Source organism: Eriocheir sinensis, chromosome 13 (assembly GCF_024679095.1).
Source record: "Eriocheir sinensis breed Jianghai 21 chromosome 13, ASM2467909v1, whole genome shotgun sequence".
In the NCBI taxonomy this organism is placed as follows: Eukaryota; Metazoa; Arthropoda; class Malacostraca; order Decapoda; family Varunidae; genus Eriocheir; species Eriocheir sinensis.
In genome coordinates, this window is record NC_066521.1 from 8896338 (window position 1) to 8918742 (window position 22405).

General features: G+C 42.6%; 1 protein-coding gene and 1 long non-coding RNA gene across 5 annotated transcripts in view; one reads left to right on the forward strand and one right to left on the reverse strand.

The window, feature by feature from the left end:
- The first annotated feature begins 2675 nt into the window (after positions 1-2675).
- Positions 2676-5577, forward strand: LOC126997942 (uncharacterized). The gene is made up of 2 exons (XR_007752520.1): positions 2676-3862; positions 4013-5577. It is a non-coding gene; the product is annotated as an uncharacterized LOC126997942 (long non-coding RNA).
- Positions 5578-6873: 1296 nt separating this feature from the next.
- LOC126997941 (uncharacterized) overlaps positions 6874-22405 on the reverse strand; it is a 59307-nt gene continuing 43775 nt past the window's right edge. For all 4 annotated transcript variants that reach the window (XM_050859194.1, XM_050859195.1, XM_050859196.1 and 1 more), the window contains exon 3: positions 6874-12430. In XM_050859194.1, coding sequence (XP_050715151.1) covers positions 10984-12430 — 1447 coding nt within the window. In that variant the 3' untranslated portion in view covers positions 6874-10983. The remainder of the gene's footprint in view (positions 12431-22405) is intronic.

The following is a 22405-nucleotide window of genomic DNA, read 5'->3' on the forward strand; positions in this document are numbered from 1 at the left end:
TTCTCTAACCGAGGTATATGCCATTGGAACGATCTCCCTGCTGAAGAAGTAAGTTCAGAAACTATCAACTTCAAAAATCGCATCGACCGTTACTTCGTGACAACAGGAGTAAACTGAAAACACGCACCGAGGTGCTTTGAACTGCTCTGCAGGCACCGAGTGACTGTCAGGCAGATCAAGGCTCCATAACAGGCAATTCCGTAATGAGCCAATAGGCTTTTTGTTGTTTGTCTTTCCATGTTTCCATGTTTCCCCCTCCTCCTCCTCCTCTTCCTCCTCCTCCTCCTCCTCCTCCTCCTCCTCACCCCCCTCTTCCTCCTCCTTCTCCTCCTCCTTCGCTCTCATAAGGCCTTGATGTAAATAAAGATTGAAAATGTGATTATAGAAAACACATATTTATGGCCGAGGCGTAAAGGAGGAGGAAGAGGAGGAGGCCGAGGAGGAGGAGGATAATCATTCTTTCCTATTCCTTCTTTTCTTTCCTTCTCTCTCTATGGTTGGAGAAAGAGGAGGAAGAAGAAGAATAGGGGGAATATCTGTACCTCTTGCTTTTCTATCCTTTCTTTTCCCTCTTCCCTCCTCCTCCCATTTATCTATTCCTTAAACATCCTCGTATCTTTATTCTCCTATTCTTCCTCTTCCCTCTCCTCCTCCTCCTCCTCCTCCTCCTCCTCCTCCTCCTCCTATTATTTAAAACCTCAATCTTGCTCCTCCCTTCTTTACTCCTTTCTTCTCTTTCTTTCTCTTTCTTCCTTTTCTTTTCTAAATTAAAGTTTCCTGACAGACTTAAAGTAATTTGGGGCAATTTTGGTAAATGCTTGGTCTTCGCGAGGAGGAGGAGGAAGAGGAAGAAGAGGAGGAGGAGGAGGAGGAGGAGGTAAAGTGCCTGTGATGAGGTGGGAGGGAGAGTGTGGCGAGGCGTGGAGGAGAGGAGGAGGAGGAGGAAGAATGGAAGGAAGGAAGGAAGAAGAGGGAGAAGGAAGAAGGAAGAGAAGGCAATATTTGTGTCCATGTGTGTCTTGTGAGGCTTTTAGATTATCCTTTATCTCCATCCCCAGGGAGAGAGAGAGAGAGAGAGAGAGAGAGAGAGAGAGAGAGAGAGAGAGAGAAATAAAGAAGTGGAACAGTTGGCACGTGACTTGAAACACCTGGCTATCTCCCTCCTCCTCCTCCTCCTCTTCCTCCTCCTCCTCCTCCTCCTACTGCGTCATCTGCCCCTCCTCCTCCTCCTCATCTTCCTCCTCCTCGTCCTCCCACTCCCTTGCCTCTACAAATCTCTGCTTCCTGTCCACCTCCTCCTCCACTTCACCTCCTCCTCCTCCTCCTCCTCCTCCTCCATTTGGAAGCTATTTTAACCTTCACTCCGCCGTTAGCTTATCATATTTATTCCTTCTTAACACCATTATTATCTCCTCCACCTCCTCCTCCTCCTCCTCCTCCTCCACCACCCACTTGTACCCATTTCTCTACCTATTTATATTACCGCTATCTTTCCTCCACTTCAGAGCTTCCTCCTCCTCCTCCTCCTTCTCCTTCTATTCCACTTATTTCGACAAGCTCCAAATTGGTTCCAGTTAAGTGTAGGATCATTTACTTTTTTTTGCTCACTCCACACACACACTTTTATGACTGTTTATCTACTTGAGTTAACTTTATTGAATAAGATGTAGTTTTATGATGCGTTCTAAGTGATATGTCCTACTTATTATTATTATTATTATTATTATTATTATTATTATTATTATTATTATTATTATTATTATTATTGTTGTTGTTCTTGTGGTGGTAAAAATTGCGTCCTGTCTCTCTCTTTCATTATTTTGTTTACTTTGTATAGAAACGTTACTGTGAGTATTTTTAGGCGTCTGATTCGCCGTTTTGTGTATACACTTCCGTTTTTCTTTTGTTTGTTTCTTGTTTCTCTTATAATTGTCTTTCTGCGTCTGCTTTTCTTTGTTTTTCCCCCTCTCTCTCTCTCTCTCTCTCTCTCTCTCTCTCTCTCTCTCTCTCTCTCTCTCTCTCTCTCTCTCTCTCTCTCTCTCTCTCTCTTCGACACTGCGTATCCTGCTTTTTTTTCTTAATTTCTTTGTTCCTGTCATCATTGCTATTGTTAACACTCTTATTACCCTCCTTCTCCCTCTCCTCCTCCTCCTTCTTTCGTTCTCGTTCTACTTCTCGTTCCACTTCTCGTTCTACCTCTCCCCCCTTCACTTTTTTATTTTTTATTTTTATTTTGTAATCAAGAGTATATAATAGGAAGACGCGGCAGTGATGAAGGTACAAGCGGGGGAGCAGGAAAGACAGTGGGGGTGTACAGTTGTATGGTGTAGGCTCGTAAGTTATTCCCTTCCCGCAATACTCACTCCTCCCCTTTTTCTTCTCTCACTCGTTTTCCCTCACCCACTCACCTACGCTCAAATACTTACTCCTTTTTTACTTCTGCAGCCTCTTTTCTTCTTCTTCCTTCTTCTTCTTCTTCTTCTTCTTCTTCTTCTTCTTCTTTGTTTCCTTCAATGAGGTAAGTTTCCAATGATGACCGAGAGAGATTTGGGTCATCTTTTTTTTTTCTCTCTCTCTCTCTCTCTCTCTCTCTCTCTCTCTCTCTCTGGCAGGCTATATATACTTCTTTATACCAGGTTTACATTTTTTTTCATTACATTGTCTTCTCATATCTCTCTCTCTCTCTCTCTCTCTCTCTCTCTCTCTCTCTCTCTCTCTCTCTCTCTCTCTCTCTCTCTCTCTCTCTCTCTCTCTCTCTCTCTCTCTCTCTTCCCTTTGTGAACTCTCAGAGGTGGAAGGAAACAAAATATCAATATAACGTATGTTGTATATTTATTTTATTGATACACTGAACATTCTGGAAGAGAGTTACAGTGGTATGTATGTACAAGCAATAGTCTCTCTCTCTCTCTCTCTCTCTCTCTCTCTCTCTCTCTCTCTCTCTCTCTCTCTCTCTCTCTCTCTCTCTCTCTCTCTCCATAGAAGAAAAATAACCGAAGATTTTATTTCACACGCTTCCAATTTATTTTTCCTGTTTTTGTTTTAGTTTACGCACGAGAACAACAAAGGTCCAATTTCAAACCGTTATCGTTCTTTTATTTTTATTTAAGTTCATGGAGCTAAAATTTCTTTCTTCTTACTTTGCTCATGAGAATAATACCACTCCGATATTTCAAGCTGTTATTATTTTTCCTTTTATGAGCTCATGTTAATGTTTATTTCCTCACTTTCCTCATGAGAGCACTATAAATCCAATATTTCAGTGTTTTTATTTGCTCTCTTTCTTTATAAGTCTAAGATGCTTAAATATCTCTCTCTCTCTCTCTCTCTCTCTCTCTCTCTCTCTCTCTCTCTCTCTCTCTCTCTCTCTCTCTCTCTCTCTCTCTCTCTCTTCCCCAAAGGTAAAAACTTAGTTGTATTTTTTTGTGGTTTCTGTCTCGCAAAATTTAAACTTATCAGATGAGCGTAAATTTCAATTGATCCCTAACCTTCCTTTTGTTCCTACTTTCCATCTTGTTTTTTAAATCGAGTTATCAAATGTAGCTTATCACTCTCTTTTATAGATTTGGTACATCTGTCATCCTTCGACTTCTTTCATTCCCGTCTCTTTACAAATTTCTTCATTTTTCAAACATTCTGAATTCCTAATGCAGCTTGTCTCCCTTTTTCTTTTTCTTTGAGTTCTTATTCGTCAAGGGAAAGCAAAGTTCAGTAGGTCCGTAACCCCCCTCCTGCCTTCCTTCCCTCCTCATTATCACAAACTGCTTCATGCTTCAAATTGCTTCATCCTATCTACCTAAAGCAACATGTCTTTTTTTCTTCTTTTAACTCCTACTCGTCACATGAAAGAAGAGTTCAGTAGGTCCCTAACCCTCCTCCTGCCTTCCTTCCCTCCTCATTATCACAAACTGTTTCATCCTTCAAATTACTGCATCCTATATACCAAACGCAACATGTCTTCTTTTCTTCTTATTTTAACTCCTACTTGTCACATGAAAGAAGAGTTCAGTAGGTCCCTAACCCTCCTCCTGCCTTCCCTCCCTCCTCATTATCACAAATTACTTCTTCCTTCAAATTACTTCAAATTACTTCACTCAAATATCTAACGCAAAATGTCTTTCCTTGTTCTTTTCATTCCCACTCCTCACGTGAAAGTAGAGTTCAGTAGGTCCGTACCCATTCATATGACTTGCTTCTCATTATCGTAAATTACTTAATCTTTTTAAATATTCTAATTATCTAGTGTAACCTGTCTTACTTTCCATCTTTTCTCTAACTCGTCATAGGAAAACACAATCAAATAAGTCTGTAACACTTTTTCCTTTCGCCCCGTTTCGTTACAAATTTCTTCATCCCCTCTAAACATTCTAAATATCCAATACTTGTCTATAACTTTCCTTTTGTTTTATTTCATACTAGTCAGAGGATAGCAGAATCAATTGGGCCTGTAACTTTTCATCCTTCTTCCCCGCCTTTTCATCACAATTTCCTTCATTGTATTAAACATGCTAATTATCTAACATAATTTGTTTTTCTTGTTAAATTCTTACTCGTCACAGGCAAGCAAAAATCCATAGATCTGTGACGTTCCTTCCTCCAAATCTCTTAATTCCTTTATTCTTCTAAACGTCATAAATATCTGATACAACTTGTCTTTAATTTTTGTTTTATTTTATTTATTACTCTTCATAGGAAAGCAAGATTCAATGAGTCTGTAACCCTTCTCCCTCCCGTCTCGTCATAACTTTTTTTCATTAGTTTAAACGTACTAATAATTCTAAAGCAATCTGGCATTTTCTCGTTTAATTCTAACTCGGCATAGGAAAGCGAGATTAAGTAGATCCGTAACCCTTCCTTTGACTTGCTTCTTTCCTCTTTATCACAAATATCAAGTAGGTCTTCATCCTTTTTAAACATTGTAATAATCTAATACAACTTATATCTATTTTTTTTACTTTTGTTATTTATATTTTTTACTCGTCATAGGAAAGCAAAGTCAAGCAAGATTCTCCCTTCTTTTCTGTCTCGTCACAACAAATTTCGCAACTCAACTTTCCGCTCAGAGGCAAATTATAATCCCTCAGCCGTTCGATTGCTCTACATCCCCGGCCAGTGCTCAAAGTTACGATGTTTTCCTTGCCGTCGCTTGAGTTCAAATTAGTCTGCATAGGGAAGGTTTGGTTGCCGACCTTTGTTCCCTCCCAACCAACCCTTAGTTACGTCTCTCGTCTCTCTCTCTCTCTCTCTCTCTCTCTCTCTCTCTCTCTCTCTCTCTCTCTCTCTCTCTCTCTCTCTCTCTCTCTCTCTCTCTCTCTCTCTCTCTCTCAAGCACACACACACACACACACACACACACACACACACACACACATTCTCTCTCTCTCTCTCTCTCTCTCTCTCTCTCTCTCTCTCTCTCTCTCTCTCTCTCTCTCTCTCTCACTCACACACACTCACACACACAATCTCTCTCTCTCTCTCTCTCTCTCTCTCTCTCTCTCTCTCTCTCTCTCTCTCTCTCTCTCTCTCTCTCAGCTATCACAGACTGACTAGGTCGCTCGGATTCGCTCTAAAACTAACTACATCGTACGAGACATTCTGACAACGCTTCGCTAACTGAACGATTACTTAATGTGTTTGTCGCTTAGTTTCGCTCATTCGTGTCGCTTAGAAATACTCGCGAGATAATATTATATAGAAAATATCTATACAGTATGCAGGGAAGGGAATTCAATAGGGCGTGATCTATGGATGAACTCGAATAGATAATGTAGAGTTTCAAGGAGAGGTGTTTGGATAGGTTCTGATTCCTGGTGTAACGGAATTAGTTGTTCATTTGTCACTAATAAGGGCCAGTCTTACAGTCCAATACAGGAAGTTTGTGAGCTTCCCAACCAAACAAAATGCGACGAAAATTCCTTGTTTGGCGTTGATACAGAAAGGAGTTAATTTTAGGAAACCACACATCTGGAAACCTCTTTATTAGTACCTGGTTTTGAGTGGAAATAACGGATCATTGAGGAGAATATAGTTTGGTTTGGGCGCTTACAATGACTCGGTGTTGGACTGTCTAACTGGCCCTAAAGGTATTTCTATAGATGGGCTGAAAGATAGTATAAAGGTGATGTGTGTGTAGTTTCCGATTCTTTATGTGAGGGAACTGTACTTATGCAGTTTAAAGTAGAGGTAAATATTTGTATAGAATGTCAATATATAGGTTAAAATATAGCATAAGGTGACGTGTGTTCCTTATAAGAGGAAAATTACATATCTGTGCAGTCGACAGTAGAGGTTTGTATGGGAGCTAGGTATTTATATGGGCTAAAATAAGTTCATATTTATTAGACAAAAAAATAAACATATTTCACTCGTATTCTACAAATTTCTTTCTCTCTGTAAGGCACTAAATGGAAGTAATAGTCGTAGTAGAGTAGTAGTAGTAGTAGTAGTAGTAGTAGTAGTAGTAGTAGTAGTAGTAGTAGTAGTAGTAGTAGTAGTAGTAGTAGTAGTAGTAGTAGTAGTAGTAGTAGTAGTAGTAGTAGTGGTGGTGGTGGTGATAGTAGTGGTAGTAGTGGTGGTGGTGGTGATAGTAGTAGTAGCAGTAATAGTAGTAGTAATAGTAGTAGTAGTAGTAGTAGTAGTAGTAGTAGTAGTAGTAGTAGTAGTAGTAGTAGTAGTAGTAGTAGTAGTAGTAGTAGTAGTAGTAGTAGTAGTATAGTAGTAGTAGTAGTAATAGTAGTAGTAGTAGTAGTAGTAGTAGTAGTAGTAGTAGTAGTAGTAGTAGTAGTAGTAGTAGTAGTAGTAATAGTAGTAGTAGTAGTAGTAATAGTAGTAGTAGTACATAAAAGACAAATCACAACTTTGTCTTTTCGTAACTTTCATTCCTCTCTCGGTGTACAAAAAAATAATTAAAGAAATAACACAAAGCAGAAACAGAAACTGAACACTAATATATTTTCCTTTCATTGTTTATTATTTTTTTGTCACACTTTCTTTTTTTATCCACTCAGTCTTTGTTGCCACTGAAATGTGAACAAAGTTTGACTCCATTTCTATATCTTTCTTGCCTTTGATTTTTTTTCATCTTTCATCATTTTATTTCTTTATTTCCTGTGGTTTATTTTCTTTTTCTTTATTTTTCTTCCTGTTCAACCAGATTTTTTCCCTTCAGATGTGTGTGTACTTATTTTATCTGTGTTCCTTATTTCCACTTGACACTTTCCATCTTTTATCCTTGCGCAGTTAGCTCTTGGTTCTCCCTCATCTGTTTGTGTAACTTTAATATCTAAACTTTCTTGCACTTTTGACTTTTACTTCTTTTCCTCATTCCTCCTTTTGCATTCAACTTTTGGATTTCCTTCAACTGTGTATTTAATTTCTTTCTATTTCTTACATTTTCCTTTCGAGTTTTTCATCTTTTTTCTACAGTCAGTATTTGTGTTTTCTTCAATTATGTGTATGTAGAATGGATGCAATGAAACACTAAGAGAATTATTGTATCCACCTCAAGCCAACACATTTACCAGACACGAAAAAAAGGCTTGAAACGTCTTCTTGATCCTCTTCCTACTCTTCGATCCTCTTCCAAACTCTATACGCCCTCTCTCTATAATATTCCATTCTCCAAGCTACCAACTTTTATCTCCTCCTCGGTCCCCTTTGTGTTATACTTTCAAACGCGCCTTGAGGGAAGTTGAAAAAAAAAGCTATTATAATATTACCGAGGGGAACATACGATAAGATAACATACTCCGGCTTCTCCGATACTGCTAAGCTCTTTCCTTGTAGCTCACTGTGAAGATATTTATTTTGTAGACTGTTCAAACGTAGGACACTCCCGAGGGTATACACAGCGGAGGTTTGATAACGCCACAACCTACAAAGACCACAAACTCCACAATAGGACACAACCCTAAGCAAGACATAAACAAGACATTAGAAGCATAACATAAGCAACAACAAAGACAACAACATCGCCACCATTCACTCTTTGGCAGGTCACTTCACACATGAAACACATTGAACTCCGTCGTTCGCCCGTTGGTTCACTGCGAGAATAGTCTTCTATAAGCAACACCAAAAGACTTAATAATAATGTGAGGCTATATACACTACCTGGGCGTGAGATTAGGGCGGCGGGGGGGGAGGGGAAGGGGGGCTCAGGGTTACTTATTGACTGGAGCTAAGTTAGAATTTAAGGGGTAGCGGTACAGTTTAAGGCAGCTTCTTTACGACTTGAAGAGGATAAAGGCAGCAATTATGGGGGTCTTGCTTACCTTTTGAGAGAAGAGGGTAACTTTTCATTTCGGAGGGAGGTGTCAGGTTACTATATCAATGGGGGCAAGGGGACTATTTAAAGGGGGTTACGTTACAATTAAAAGGGACCAAGTGACCATTTGAGGGGGGCTAAGTAACCATAAAGGGGACTATGTTTTGGGGGTTAGGTTACAATTTAAAAGGACTAGGTAAACTAAGAGGCCAGGTTACCCATTGAAGGGACGGCTGGGGTACCATTTAAATGGTCCAAATTAACACGTGAAAGGGAAAGGTCACCGTTTAAAGAGGACTTAAACATTTAAAGGGGCTAGGGTACCATTTGAGGGGAAGGACTTAGGTTAACAGTTAAGTGAATGCCTATTTTTTTCTTATTTACTGCCCAGGAAAGGTAAAGTTTGTCCGAAAAATAGTTATCCTCTGAAAACATTACGTAAACATTTGTATACATATAATACTTACATAACTCTTATACATACGACTTTACACAGGCCGTCGGGTGATGATATAATAATCTTTCTATACATGAGAACTGTTACTATCTATGCCATTAATATATACATGGGCAGCCTATACCACCGGAAGCCCGATACCCCCGAAGCTATATGCTCAATGTATGTACTTACAATGTAGAAAATATACCTGTACAATATAGTGTATAAGTATGCATAGGAACAAGATATGCATGAAGATGTAATGATATTAGTCGTTTCTGTAAGCCTTTTCATACGTCTCATTCTCTTAAAAAAAATAGAATGATTCCGAATTATTTTTTTTTACATCAAAGGATGCGGCTCAAGGGCAACAAAAAAGAGTACAAAAAAAAGCCCGCTACTCGCCGCTCCCACAAAAGTAAAAAATAAAGAGTAGCCAAAAGAGAGGTCAATTTCGGATGGAGAAATTGTATGTACCTGTTTGTTTATTTGTTTATTTGTGTGTTTCCTTTGGCTCATTCTTAGTCCACTTACTGATAATATTTTCAAATCTAATTAACTAGAAAATACATCGGTTGGGTATTGACTATAACATCGGTATTATCCTTCCTCTTGTCTACTTCTTTCAAGCATTTACTTCGCGCTCTTTTTATTATTTACGGACAGCATCGCAATTTCGTATTCAAACAAGCGATGACAAAGGATCCGTTTGCAAGGCCTGTAGCGGGTGTTGGCATGGAGGACGGTGTGTATGGTGACTCTCTCTCTCTCTCTCTCTCTCTCTCTCTCTCTCTCTCTCTCTCTCTCTCTCTCTCTCTCTCTCTCTCTCTCTCTCTCTCTCTCTCTCTCTCTCTCTCTCTCTCTCTCTCTCTCTCTCTCTCTCTCTCTCTCTCTCTCTCTCTCTGTTTCACACACACACACACACACACACACACACACACACACACACACACACACACACAATCGTCCCGCTGACATCCGCAACAACACAATGAAGAACCCTTGTGTTTGTCTGTGAGAGAGAGAGAGAGAGAGAGAGAGAGAGAGAGAGAGAGAGAGAGAGAGAGAGAGAGAGAGAGAGAGAGACTGCTGATGGCCAGAAACGTAAAAAACAAATGAAGTAAAAAAAGATAAAAAGAAAGGGTAAAATATGGTCCTTCCTCTTTTTTTTCCAGGTTGCCCGGCGCCCATGTTCCTCCTGATGGCCCTTTGTCTACCTGTCGTCTCTAATTGGACGCTGAAGCAGGTATGAACACGGGTCCCAGCCAATGAACTCTTTATTCGAAGCTTCATTTGGAGAGGACTGAACGAGAATGTGAGTGTGTGTGTGAGTGTGTGTGTGAGTGAGTGTGTGAGTGTGTGTGTGTGTGTGTGTGAGTGAGTGAGTGTGTGTGTGTGTGTGTGTGTGAGTGAGTGAGTGTGTGTGTGAGTGAGTGTGTGAGTGTGTGTGTGAGTGAGTGTGTGGCGTTCATTTGTTCATTATTCAATTGACTCCTTTTTTATCATGATGTTTTCTTTTTCCCTTTTTTCTTCTTTTCTTCTTCCTATTCATATTATTTTCACTTATATTTTCTTCTTACGCCGCTTGTTTGATTTTTATTAGTTTTTTTTTTCATCGATGTCATTTGTTTCCATCTGGGTTTTTTTTACGTTCAAATATTTCACAATCACGTTTTGTTTTCTTCTTTATCTCATTTTATCTCATCCGTTTTCACTTTGTTTTCCCCTCTGTCATTTACGCTATTCGTGTTCATGTATTTATTATTCTTCCTTTTCTTTCGTAACGTTCATTCTTCATGTTTCCTGTTGTTTTTGCTGCTTTCCGCTAACTGTTCGTTCAGTGTTGTCTTGCACGTATAATCTGTTTCCTCTGTTGTTGACTTGCTGACTCGCCGATTTGCGACACAACTCAGGAATGGCGGGACGCTGAGTAATGTTGTGATGCGCCACTCAGATGCTGACGGAATACCTTGACGGATTAACTGACTAACTGCGTGACTGCCTTGCTTCCCTCAGCAATGTGCCGTCGCTCTCCTTCAGTGGGGCCAGGGCTTGTCAGGAATCCCCCTTGATCTCCCTCTCTTGTCAGGACACCAGGGTAGGAGGGCAAGGTAGGGGGGAGGGAAGGAGGTAGGAGGGATTGATAGAGAGGAAAGGAAAGGTGAGAAGAGGAACCAAACATTCAGTTCGTTGATAGGGGATGAGATTGAAGGAAAGGGGGAGAAAAGAACCAACCGCTCAGGGATGATGAAAGGAATGCCAAAAAGAAACCAGCCGCTCAGTTTAGCGTGGCATAATAGCGGAAGATGAGGGTGGTGTAGATGGAGGCGAGGGCAGACAGGACGCGGTCAGTAGGTGCCTTGACCGCCTGGCTGCCGCTCTTGTCATCCTTCGTCCGCTGGAACGCCTCCGAGTCTGCGTCCTTCGAGTGGGACTTCGACTCCAAATGCGTCACGTCATTGCTGACCTCCGTGGGCAGCTCCGTGGCGAACTCCGCGTCTTGTTCGGTCTCCAGCACCCGCGCTGTGGTGGGTGGCTCCGTGGTGGTGGTCGTGGTGGTGGTGGTTGTTGTGGTGGTCGTGGTTGTCGTGGTGGTCGTGGTCGTGGTGGTGAGTTCAAAGACCCTCTCCGAAGTGGCTGGCAGATCGATGTCATCCCCGGTAGTGAGGTTGTAAAATCTCTTGTAATTGACGACCACGGCCGCCAGCGCCTTGTGGGTGTGCAGGGCCTCCACGCGCCGCTCCCGCGCCTCACCGTCGTGGTACGTGGACGTCAGGAGGGCACTATAGGGCGCCTCGTAGTGCCTCATGGTCCCCTCCACCTCCACCTCAACGCCCACACCTCCGGGGAGCCGGTGGGACAAGTTTACGGTGTTGACATGACCGCGTGCGTTGCTGATCCCCCAGATATAGTTGAAGGACCTGTCCATAGGGAAGGGCATGGCCAGGGGCGGGTCCTGCGGGGCGGTGACGGAGGTGGCGAGGCCCGTGATGGTGCCCTTGACCTGCCCCCAGTAGTGCTCCTCCTCCACCTCGTATGTCTTTACTTGGGTCACTTCAGCCTCATCCTCGGACGGGTTCTCCAGGGTGAAGTTAGCGAGAGAGACGCTGCTTTTCTTTGTCCTGTTTCTGTTGCCTTCAAGAACAATGCCATGGAGGGAGTATTCGATCGGCTCCACCTCAATCATGACCAGCGCCTTGCTCGCTCGCCGCACTGCATCCCCGTCGATCAGGAAAGCCTCCCGATCTGTTCTCTTGGTCCCGAGGTGGCCTGGCATCCTCTGCAGGTCAGGAACATCTTCAGTCGGCGCCACAGCCAGCATCTTGTCGGGCGTGAGGACTGCATCGTCAGGCTTCACCATCAGCTTGTCCCAGGGCGTAAACTCCACCCGCGCTGAGCCATTCACAGAGACCAGGAAATCGAATTTGCTGATCTTCCGGAGCTTCGCCAGGAAGGGAACGATGCAGGGGCCCTCAGGGTATGCTTCGCCGGCTAGTCTGAAGCCCCTGTATCGCCCCCTGCACCAGAACGGCCCCTGCCCCTCCTCCCCGCCATTCTGGTCGATGGGGATGGCGTAGCGAGGCACCTTCCCGCCCCTCGCCAACACCCACTCCAGGGTAGACGAGGTGATCGTCCCCATAGGCGCGCCACCCGACCGCCGCGCCATGTCCGTAGCGGCCGCACGCCACGCACACGCCAGGCACGCCGCGGCCACCACCACGGCCCTGGAACAGAGATAAGAGGGTTAGCACACACGCACACACACACACACACACACATATAAAGTACACCTCTATTATATCTCTCTCTCTCTCTCTCTCTCTCTCTCTCTCTCTCTCTCTCTCTCTCTCTCTCGTGTCGCGTGTTCTGACCCCATCTTTAACAAGGTCACAGGTATAAGGAGGCCCATCATTAAGGAGGGAGGGAGACAGGTAAGGGGGAGGGAGGAAGATAAATAAGGGAGATGGAAGACAGAAGAGTAAATGGATGGAAGGTACAAGGGAGGGAAGGAGAAAGATAGATAAGGGAGGAAGGATGGATGGAGAAAAGGAGGAAGAAAGAAAGGGAGGTAGACAGGTTAAGGAGGGGGGAGGATGAGGGGAAAGCGAGGAGAAAGATAAATAGGGGAATGGAAGACAGAAGGAGGGTGAATGAGTGGAAGGAGAAATGGATGGAGAGAACATTGTAGAAAAGGGATGGAAGTATGGATGGAAAGAGGAAGGAAGGGAGGAAAGCGAAGAGAAAGAGAAGAGTGGACGGCTGCAATGATCAAGGAAGGGAGGAAGAGAGAAAGGTAGATAAGGGAGGAGAGATGGATGGATAAAGGGAGTAAGAAAGAAAGGAAGGTAGATATGAGGGAGGGAGGTATGGTAGGAAGGAAGGGAGGTACAGTAGGAGGAAGAAAGGATAGAGGAAGAGAATGCAGAAAAAATTGATGAGGTGAAGGTGAAAGGTTGGAAGGGAGTCAGGAAGGTGGATAGAGAAGAAGGAGAAAATGGAGGGAGAGAGAAAGGGAGAGATGGAGGGAAGGGAAGACGGAAGAGAAATAATAAAATATGGATAGATCAGAGAGAGAGAGAGAGAGAGAGAGAGAGAGAGAGAGAGAGAGAGAGAGAGAGAGAGGAAGACGGAAGAGAAATAATAAAATATGGATAGATCAGAGGAAGAGAAGGGAGAGAGAGAGAGAGAGAGAGAGAGAGAGAGAGAGAGAGAGAGAGAGAGCAGTAAATCATCGCCATCTGTATCTCATATCCACGCAACCATCACTCATTCACCAACTCCTTCCCTTCACCCTCTATCACCTCCACCAATCACCTCCACCTCCTCCTCCTCCTCCTCCTCCTCCAGCGACGCCCCACGAAAATTATACCATCGTTGGGGGCACAGTCGTATGAAGAACAACTCAAACGACTCGAGCTCTTCACATTGGGAAATAGAGAGGATATGATGCAAGTCTCCGATGTCTGAACAAGTTTAATAACATTGAACTTAATTTTTCACTAGCTCAAAGTGATGACTGACGAGCCGCTTGCAGCCATCACTCGCCCTCTGATTGCGTCGCCTCCTCGCATATCTTGTATAACTGAGGCACGTGTTTGACCTCCAAGATTTCAATTTCATTTTATTGTAACACCGAATTGCTGCAAGCGACTAACAAGAACTATTATTGTCACCAACAACAACAACACTACCACCACTAAGTCACCATCACCACCAGCCTACCACCACTAAGTCACCATCACCACCAGCCTACCACCACTAAGTCACCGTCACCACCAGCCTACCACCATTAAGTCACCATCACCACCAGCCTACCACCACTAAGTCACCAACAACAACACTACCACCACTAAGTCACCATCACCACCAGCCTACCACCTTCCTACCTGTATCAGCAAGGCGAGGACGGCGACCCACATCGGCACATTGTTTCCTGAGAGCCACCCCGCGGCCCTCACAAGAGCACCCCATTGTTAGCATTACAATTCCTGTATGTAATGTTCCAGTATGGAAAATGTTGAAATGAATTGCTCCATACTAACCCAAGAGCTACAAATGACGGCAAACTGATTGAAACGATACAGTCGATACAGCCACCCCGCGGCCCTCACAACAGCACCCTATTGTTAGCATTACAATTCCTGTATGTAATGTTCCAGTATTGAAAATGTTGAAATGAATTGCTCCATACTAACCCGAGAGCTACAAATGACGGCAAAGTGATTGAAACGAGTCGATACAGTATATATAGACATTGGCAATTTTTTTTTCCGAGTCATCCACAGATTGAAGAAACTTCCTTTTTTTTTTACAACAAAGGAGACAGCTCAAGGGCACAAAAAAAGGAAATAATAAAAAAGCCCGCTTCTCGCTGCTCCTACAAAAAAAAATCAAAAGAGGTGGCCGAAAGAGAGGTCAATTTCGGGAGGAGAGGTGTCCTGATACCTGCAGAAGTATTAGTGCAAAAACGATCTACTCGTATAAAAATCTCATCGGCCGTTAGTTCATGGCGACAGGAGTGAGTTTAACGTTCTTATGTGTCCGTACAGCAAGTGCCTCAAGGATGAAGCATATCAATAATACAGGCAGACTTGTTTCGCTGACTACTCCTCCATGCTTCCTCGTTTTTCCTCCCTCCCCTTTACTAATTCTCCTCCACCTTCTGCTCCTCCATCACCTCCTCCTCCTCCTCCTTCTCAGTAAGCAAGATCACCATCACGACAAACACAACAACGATAAAATGAAAGAGAGAGAGAGAGAGAGAGAGAGAGAGAGAGAGAGAGAGAGAGAGAGAGAGAGAGAGAGAGAGAGAGAGAGAGAGAGAGAGAGAGAGAGAGAGACTAGACATATTGGAAAGATAAAAGAAGAATCGTAAGTGGAATTGAAAACAGAAGAAAAACAATAAAAGAAAGAAAACGGAGCCAGCGAAAACGTAGGAAAGTGAGGAGGAATATTACTTACTGGGAGAGTTCTTGAACGAAGGGAAATAAAATCGGGAAGAGGGAAAGAATACTAACCACCGAGAGCGAGTGAAGGGAAAAAGATACCTGAGTGCAACATGAAACAAGTGAAGTCAGAAGATTGAGAGAGGGGGAAGATACCAGGAAAGAAAATCAAAGTAAATAAAAAAACAGAAAAAAAGGAACTGCTCTGGAGAAAGGAATAAACAGAAGTGAGGGAAAAATGAAATATGGAAGGAAAGAAGGAAGTAAAGAAAGAAAGGAAGAAAAATATCGCAGTAAAAGAAGAAAAATCAGGAAGAGAAGGAAGGAAGGAAAAAATGAAGAATGTAAGAGAAGAAAGAAATTAAAGAAGAAAGGAAATGAAAGAAGAAAAAGGAAGAAAACAAAAAGGAAAAGAATGAATGAATGAAGAAAAAAAGGAAAGAAATTAAGGAGGAATAACAAGGAAGACACGAGATCACACACACACACACACACACACACACACACACACACACACACACGGAGCTCCATTTCAAGACCCGTTCCCTGCCTGTCAGTAAGAGAGCACACCAAATCGAAAGGAAAAAGACCCCGAGGGAAAAAAGAGGAAAAAAACAAGAGGAAAACGAAGACATAAATTGCTCGGCGTGATTTTTATTACACACAAAACCAAGAAGCGACGCGGCTCTGAGAATAATTTGTCCTCCTGGGAAAATAAATCTGTCCGCCGATAGAGAGAAGGAGGAGGAGGAGGAAGATATAAAACAAAACAAAAAAAACAAAGAAAACACGAAACAATAAGAAAACAAGAAACGAAAAAACAAAAAGAGAACGAAATAGACAAAGAAAACGAAGAAGAAAACAAAAAACGAAAAAGAAAACAAAAAAAACGAAAAAGAAAACAAAAATTAAATTAAAAAGAAAAAAAGAAAAAAATCGAAGAAAATAAAAAGAAAACGAAGAAAACAAGAAAAACGAAGAAAAAGAAAACGATGACGAAAAATTGAAAACGAAGAAAGCGAAAAGAAAACGAAAAAGAAATCAAGATGAAAAGAAAATTCGGAAAGAGAAAACAAACCAACAAAAAGAAAACGAAGAGGAAGCAACATAAAACGAAGAGGAAGAAGAAAAAGAGAAGAAAAAAAGATAAAAAGGCGCAAGAGAAAATGCAGAAGTAGGAGAGAAAGGAGGAAGATGATGAAGAGAAAGAAAACCAGAATAAAGAGTGAAAGGAAAAAAAGAAGAGAAAAGGAAATAAGAACAGAAAGAAGAAAAGAGGGAGAGAAGGAGGAGGAGGAAGAGGAGCAGGAGGAGGAGGAGGAGGTTTCTACGGATGACACCCCGCCCATTTGTCATTTCCAGGCTGTGTAGAGGGGAAGGGGTGGTGGTGGTAGTGGTGGTGGTGGTGGTGGTAGTGGGTTGATGAAGAGGTGTTCGATACGTATGTTTGTGGACCCGTCACCACCACCACCACCACCACCACCATCAGCTGACACCTCTAACACATCTATTTCACCACCACCACCACCACCATCACCATCATCATCATTACTAGCTCCTTCACCACCAATTCTACCGAAACTCTTGTCATCACCACCCCCAACACTGCCACCACTGTAATCACCATCACCACCAACAACACCATCACCACCGGCAACACCATCACCACCAACAACACCATCACCACCGGCAACACCACAAAAACATCACCATCATCATCATATTTCTCTCGTCAAGTGTGTGATTTTACTCTTTATCTTCCTCCCTCTTTACCTCCCCTCCCTCCCTCCCCTCTATCCCCTTACCTTCCCTCCCTCCCCCCCCTCTCTCCTTACCTTCCCACCCTCCCTCATTAAATTTTCCTCCTTCCTTCCGTTCTGTCTCCTATTAATGTCATGTTCTCTTATTCCTTCTTCCTCCATACCTACCTTCCCTCCCTCTCTCTCTCTCTCCCTTCCGTCATTACCTCCATTCGTCTCTCCATACATACCTCTCCCTACATTCCTTCTTCCTCCCTGACTACTTTATTCCCTACTTCCTTTCCTCCCTCCCCATACCCTTCCCTTCCTTCCTCTTCACCCTTTCTCTACCTTTCCTCCTTCTCTCCCATCTTTCATTACCTCCATTCCTTCTCCCTCATTCCCTGTGACAACCTCTTCCTCTCTACCCATTATCTACATTTCCTCCTTCTCTCCCACCCTTCCTATCCATCATTTTTCACTATCTCCCTTTATTCCTTTTTCCGTCCTCCTTTCCTCTGTTTCCCATCTTCTCTCTTTTCCTGTAACCTCCTCTTCCTCTCCCTTTCTCTTCCTTTCCTCCTCTACTTCCACCCTTCCTATACTTCCGTTTTTCACAATCTCCCTTCACTCCCGCGTTCCTCTCTCCCTTATTCCCTCTTGCCCTTCCCTCATTCCTCCCCTCTCTCCCATCCTTCCTCCCCCTCCCTTCCCTCCCTCTCCCCCCTGGCGTGTGCGTATCCGTTCAGCCTGTCAGACAAACACAGACGCCATCCAGTGTAATCAGTCAGCCCGAAGGAGAGATTATAACAAGCTTGGGAGGAGGGAGGGGGAGAGGGAGGGGGAGAGGGAGGGAGCGGGGAAGTGATGAAAGAGGGAATAATAGGAAGAAAAGGGACCATAAGGGGCAAGATTTGTTTGTTTTGTGTTATTGTTTGTCTTTTGATTTATTTCCTGCTTCCTCAAGTCTTCGTGTCTTTGGTATTGTGTTTGTACTCTTTCGGCTCTACCTATTGACCTGTGCTTAATAGTAGTAGTAGTAGTAGTAGTAGTAGTAGTAGGAGTAGTAGTAGTAGTAAAGGCGGTAGTAGTAGTAGTAGTAGTAGTAATGATGATGATAATAATAGTGTAGCAAACAGAAAAAAAGGAAATACAGAGAAAAGGAAAAAAGGAAAAGGAAGGGAAAAGAGATTGTAAAAAATAAATATCAGATCGGAATTATGAGGAGCAAGAGGAAATGAGAAAGGAATGTAGAGAAAAAGACGGAGGAAGAAGAGAAGGGAGGAAGAGGAGAACAATGAATGGGAAGGAGAAAGAAAGGAAGAAGAGGAAATTGAAAGGAAGAAAGTAAAAGGAAAGAAAGGTGTGATCAGGAAAGGAAGGAAGGAAGGAAGGAAAGGAAGAAAAAGAAAGGAGACAAATGTGATGAAAAAATAAAGAAGAAAGGGATGAAGGGAGAAAAGAAAGGAACATATGAACGAAAGAAGGAAAAAATAAATAAGGGAAAAGAAGTGTGAAAAATAATGGAAATGAACGGAGAAACGAAGGAAGGAAGGAAAATATGATGGAAGGATGGAAAATGTGAACGAGTGAAGGAAAATATGAAGGAAATAAGGAAAATATGAAGGAAGGAAAATGTGAAGGAAGGAAGGAAAATAGGAACGAAGGAAGGAAAATATGAAGGAAGAAAGGAAAATATGAAGAAAGGAAAATATGAAGGAAGGAAAGAAAATATGAAGGAAGGAAGGAAAATATGAAGGAAGGAAGGAAAATATGAAGGAAAGAAAATATGAAGGAAGGAAGGAAAATATGAAGGAAGGAAAGAAAATATGAAGGAAGGAAGGAAAATATGAAGGAAGGAAAATATGAAGGAAGGAAGGAAAATATGAAGGAAGGAAAATATGAAGGAAGGAAAATATGAAGGAAGGAAGGAAAATATGAAGGAAGGAAAGAAAATATGAAGGAAGGAAGGAAAATATGAAGGAAGGAAAGAAAATATGAAGGAAGGAAGGAAAATATGAAGGAAGGAAAGAAAATATGAAGGAAGGAAAGAAAATATGAAGGAAGGAAAGAAAATATGAAGGAAGGAAGGAAAATATGAAGGAAGGAAAATATGAAGGAAGGAAGGAAAATATGAAGGAAGGAAAGAAAATATGAAGGAAGGAAGGAAAATATGAAGGAAGGAAAATATGAAGGAAGGAAAATATGAAGGAAGGAAAATATGAAGGAAGGAAAGAAAATATGAAGGATGGAAAGAAAATATGAAGGAAGGAAGGAAAATATGAAGGAAGGAAAGAAAATATGAAGGAAGGAAAGAAAATATGAAGGAAGGAAGGAAAATATGAAGGAAGGAAAGAAAATATGAAGGAAGGAAAATATGAAGGAAGGAAGGAAAATATGAAGGATGGAAAGAAAATATGAAGGAAGGAAGGAAAATATGAGGGAAAGAAAATATGAAGGAAGGAAGGAAAATATGAAGGAAGGAAGGAAAATATGAAGGAAGGAAAATATGAAGGAAGGAAAATATGAAGGAAGGAAGGAAAATATGAAGGAAGGAAGGAAAATATGAAGGAAGGAAAATATGAAGGAAGGAAAGAAAATATGAAGGAAGGAAAGAAAATATGAAGGAAGGAAGGAAAATATGAAGGAAGGAAAGAAAATATGAAGGAAGGAAGGAAAATATGAAGGAAGGAAGGAAAATATGAAGGAAGGAAGGAAAATATGAAGGAAGGAAAATATGAAGGAAGGAAAATATGAAGGAAGGAAGGAAAATATGAAGGAAGGATATGAAGGAAGGAAGGAAAATATGAAGGAAGAAAAAATATGAAGGGAGGAAGGAAAATATGAAGGAAGGAAGGGAAATATGAAGGAAGGAAAGAAAATATGAAGGAAGGAAGGAAAATATGAAGGAAGGAAGGAAAATATGAAGGAAGGAAGAGCAGGAGGGGAGCAGAAGAGACGCAGCAAAGGCCTCTAATATTCTGGTCACGTGTCGATAAATATTTCCACATTACATTCCACATGAAAAATAGACAAATAAAATAGACAGATAGCTGCGGGTATTCCCCTTCACATAAATCAATCGGAAAAATATGTACCAATAAATAAAGATAGATAATATGTATAGGTAAGGAATAGTGATGATAGGAATGGAAAGAGAAACGATATCAGGAACAGGAACTAAAGCAAAACAAGAATAAGAACAGGAACAAGAACAAAACAGGAATAAGAACACAAGAACACGAACAGCAATAACAACAAAATCATAAGTGTCGGTGTTCTCGGACGCAGCCGCCTCCCACATCGATTGTTTCCAAAGCCTAAGAAGGAGATTAATCGAGGTCTAATGAGTGTTTTCTTTTACATCCACGGCGCAGAGGAAGGGTCAAACTAACACCAGGCTCATAAAACTACCTCTGGAAAGCCCCGCAACTCCTACGAAAACCAAATTGAATACGCGTGCTAGGGCGCCGAAGTGGTGGCCCAAGGAGTATGCAGAAGGCTGGCTGGTCTACAAAAGGCAGCTCATGTGAACCTCTATCCCCACCTGTCACCACCTATCCTCCCTATCCATGAATCCATCTAGGCTCTCCCTGAAGGTTTCCATCGTATTGGCACATCTCATGACTGCCAAGCCTGTTCCACTCATCCACCGCTCTGTTAGTAAACTCATTCCTGCCGTGTCTTTGCTGAATCTGAAGGTGATCGAGGTACCCCTTCCCCCAGCAGGTAGCCAAGACCGGAACTTTAGAACAGGCGCCATGTTGTTACCAAGAGAGCTGTGCGAAATTTAAATTGATGCTGATACAATAGTGTTGTTGTTTTTTGTGCTCTAGGTACTTCTCTGAGATCCTGACGATACCTGGAGCACAACAAATAAATATATATATTGTATCAGCATCAATTTGAAATCCGCGCGGCTGTGATCAAGTTCGCCAAACTCTCTTGTCCTATGGCTCTGGCCAGGACCATATAGTTCTGACATGGTAAAAAAAAAATAGCTCTTCCTCTTTCACCGAGGAGCCGTAAGGCAGAATTGAACTCCCAACCTCTCGAGCCGAGCACCAAGCCCACTGAGCCACCGGCCCTCACCTGGTGAATATGAAATTATCCCACTTAATCTCATTACTACGTGTCCTACCCCGCTCCCTTGCACTACTAAAAGCTCATTGCTATCTAGCATATTACGGCCCTTCATTCATTTATTAACTTCAATCATGTCTCCTCGTACAACTCGTTCATCTACAGTGTGCAGATTTGAAAGTTTGAGCCTCTCCTTACATGGTAAGTTCCTCAACCCATGAATCATTTTTGTCATCTTCCTCTGCGTACATAATAAAATCTTAATGTCCATTCTGAAGCACGGCACTTGAACGCTTTTACTGTTGCCAACAACAAAAACAACAATAAAATAACACTAAATAAAAAATCGAAAGACCAAATGTTGTGATACGAAGTCTTTATTTTCGCGTCCGTCGCCTCCAAACCGTCCTTCTGAAACGATCATCTTTAACGTCGCAATGGCCGCTACTTGACTGCGCCAGGAGTGGCCCCGTCAGCTGACACGTCCAACACATGTTTTATTTTACCACCACCACCTCCGCCACTCCCTACTATCACCACCACCACCACCAGCACCACCATAACCACCACTACCACTATTACCACCACCACCACCACTACGACCACCATAACCACCACTACCACTGTTACCACCACTATTACCACCACCACCATAACCACCACTACCACTATTACCACCACCACCACCACCACCACCATAACCACCACTACCACTATTACCACCACTATTACCACCACCACCACTACCACTATTACCACCACTATTACCACCACCAGCACCACCATAACCACCACTACCACTATTACCACCACTATTACCACCACCACCATAACCACCACTACCACTATTACCACCACCACCACCACTACGACCACCATAACCACCACTACCACTATTACCACCACTATTACCACCACCAGCACCACCACCACCACAACCACCACCACCACCATAACCACCACTACCACTATTACCACCACTATTACCACCACCACCACTACCACTATTACCACCACCACCATAACCACCACTACCACTATTACCACCACCACCACCACCACCACTATCACTCTTACCAACACTATTACCACCACCAGCACCACCATAACCACCACTACCACTATTACCACCAACCACCACCACCACCACTACCACCACCCACCACCACCATCACTCACCACCACCCACCATCATCATCACTCTGTCATCAATTCTGCATACACTTCACTACGCACAGCAAGTGATTTGATGTCCTACGCAGATCACTGACGTGCCCATCAATCATTAAAGCAGTATGTCTGGTCGAGAGCCAAATGCCTTTCTGTTGCCTGATCTTTCGTGTTTCCTTCCAGGTTTTCGTTTCTCCTCCTCCTCCTTATTTCATTCCTATTCCTATACCTCCTTTTCCTCCTCCTTCATCTCCTTATCACC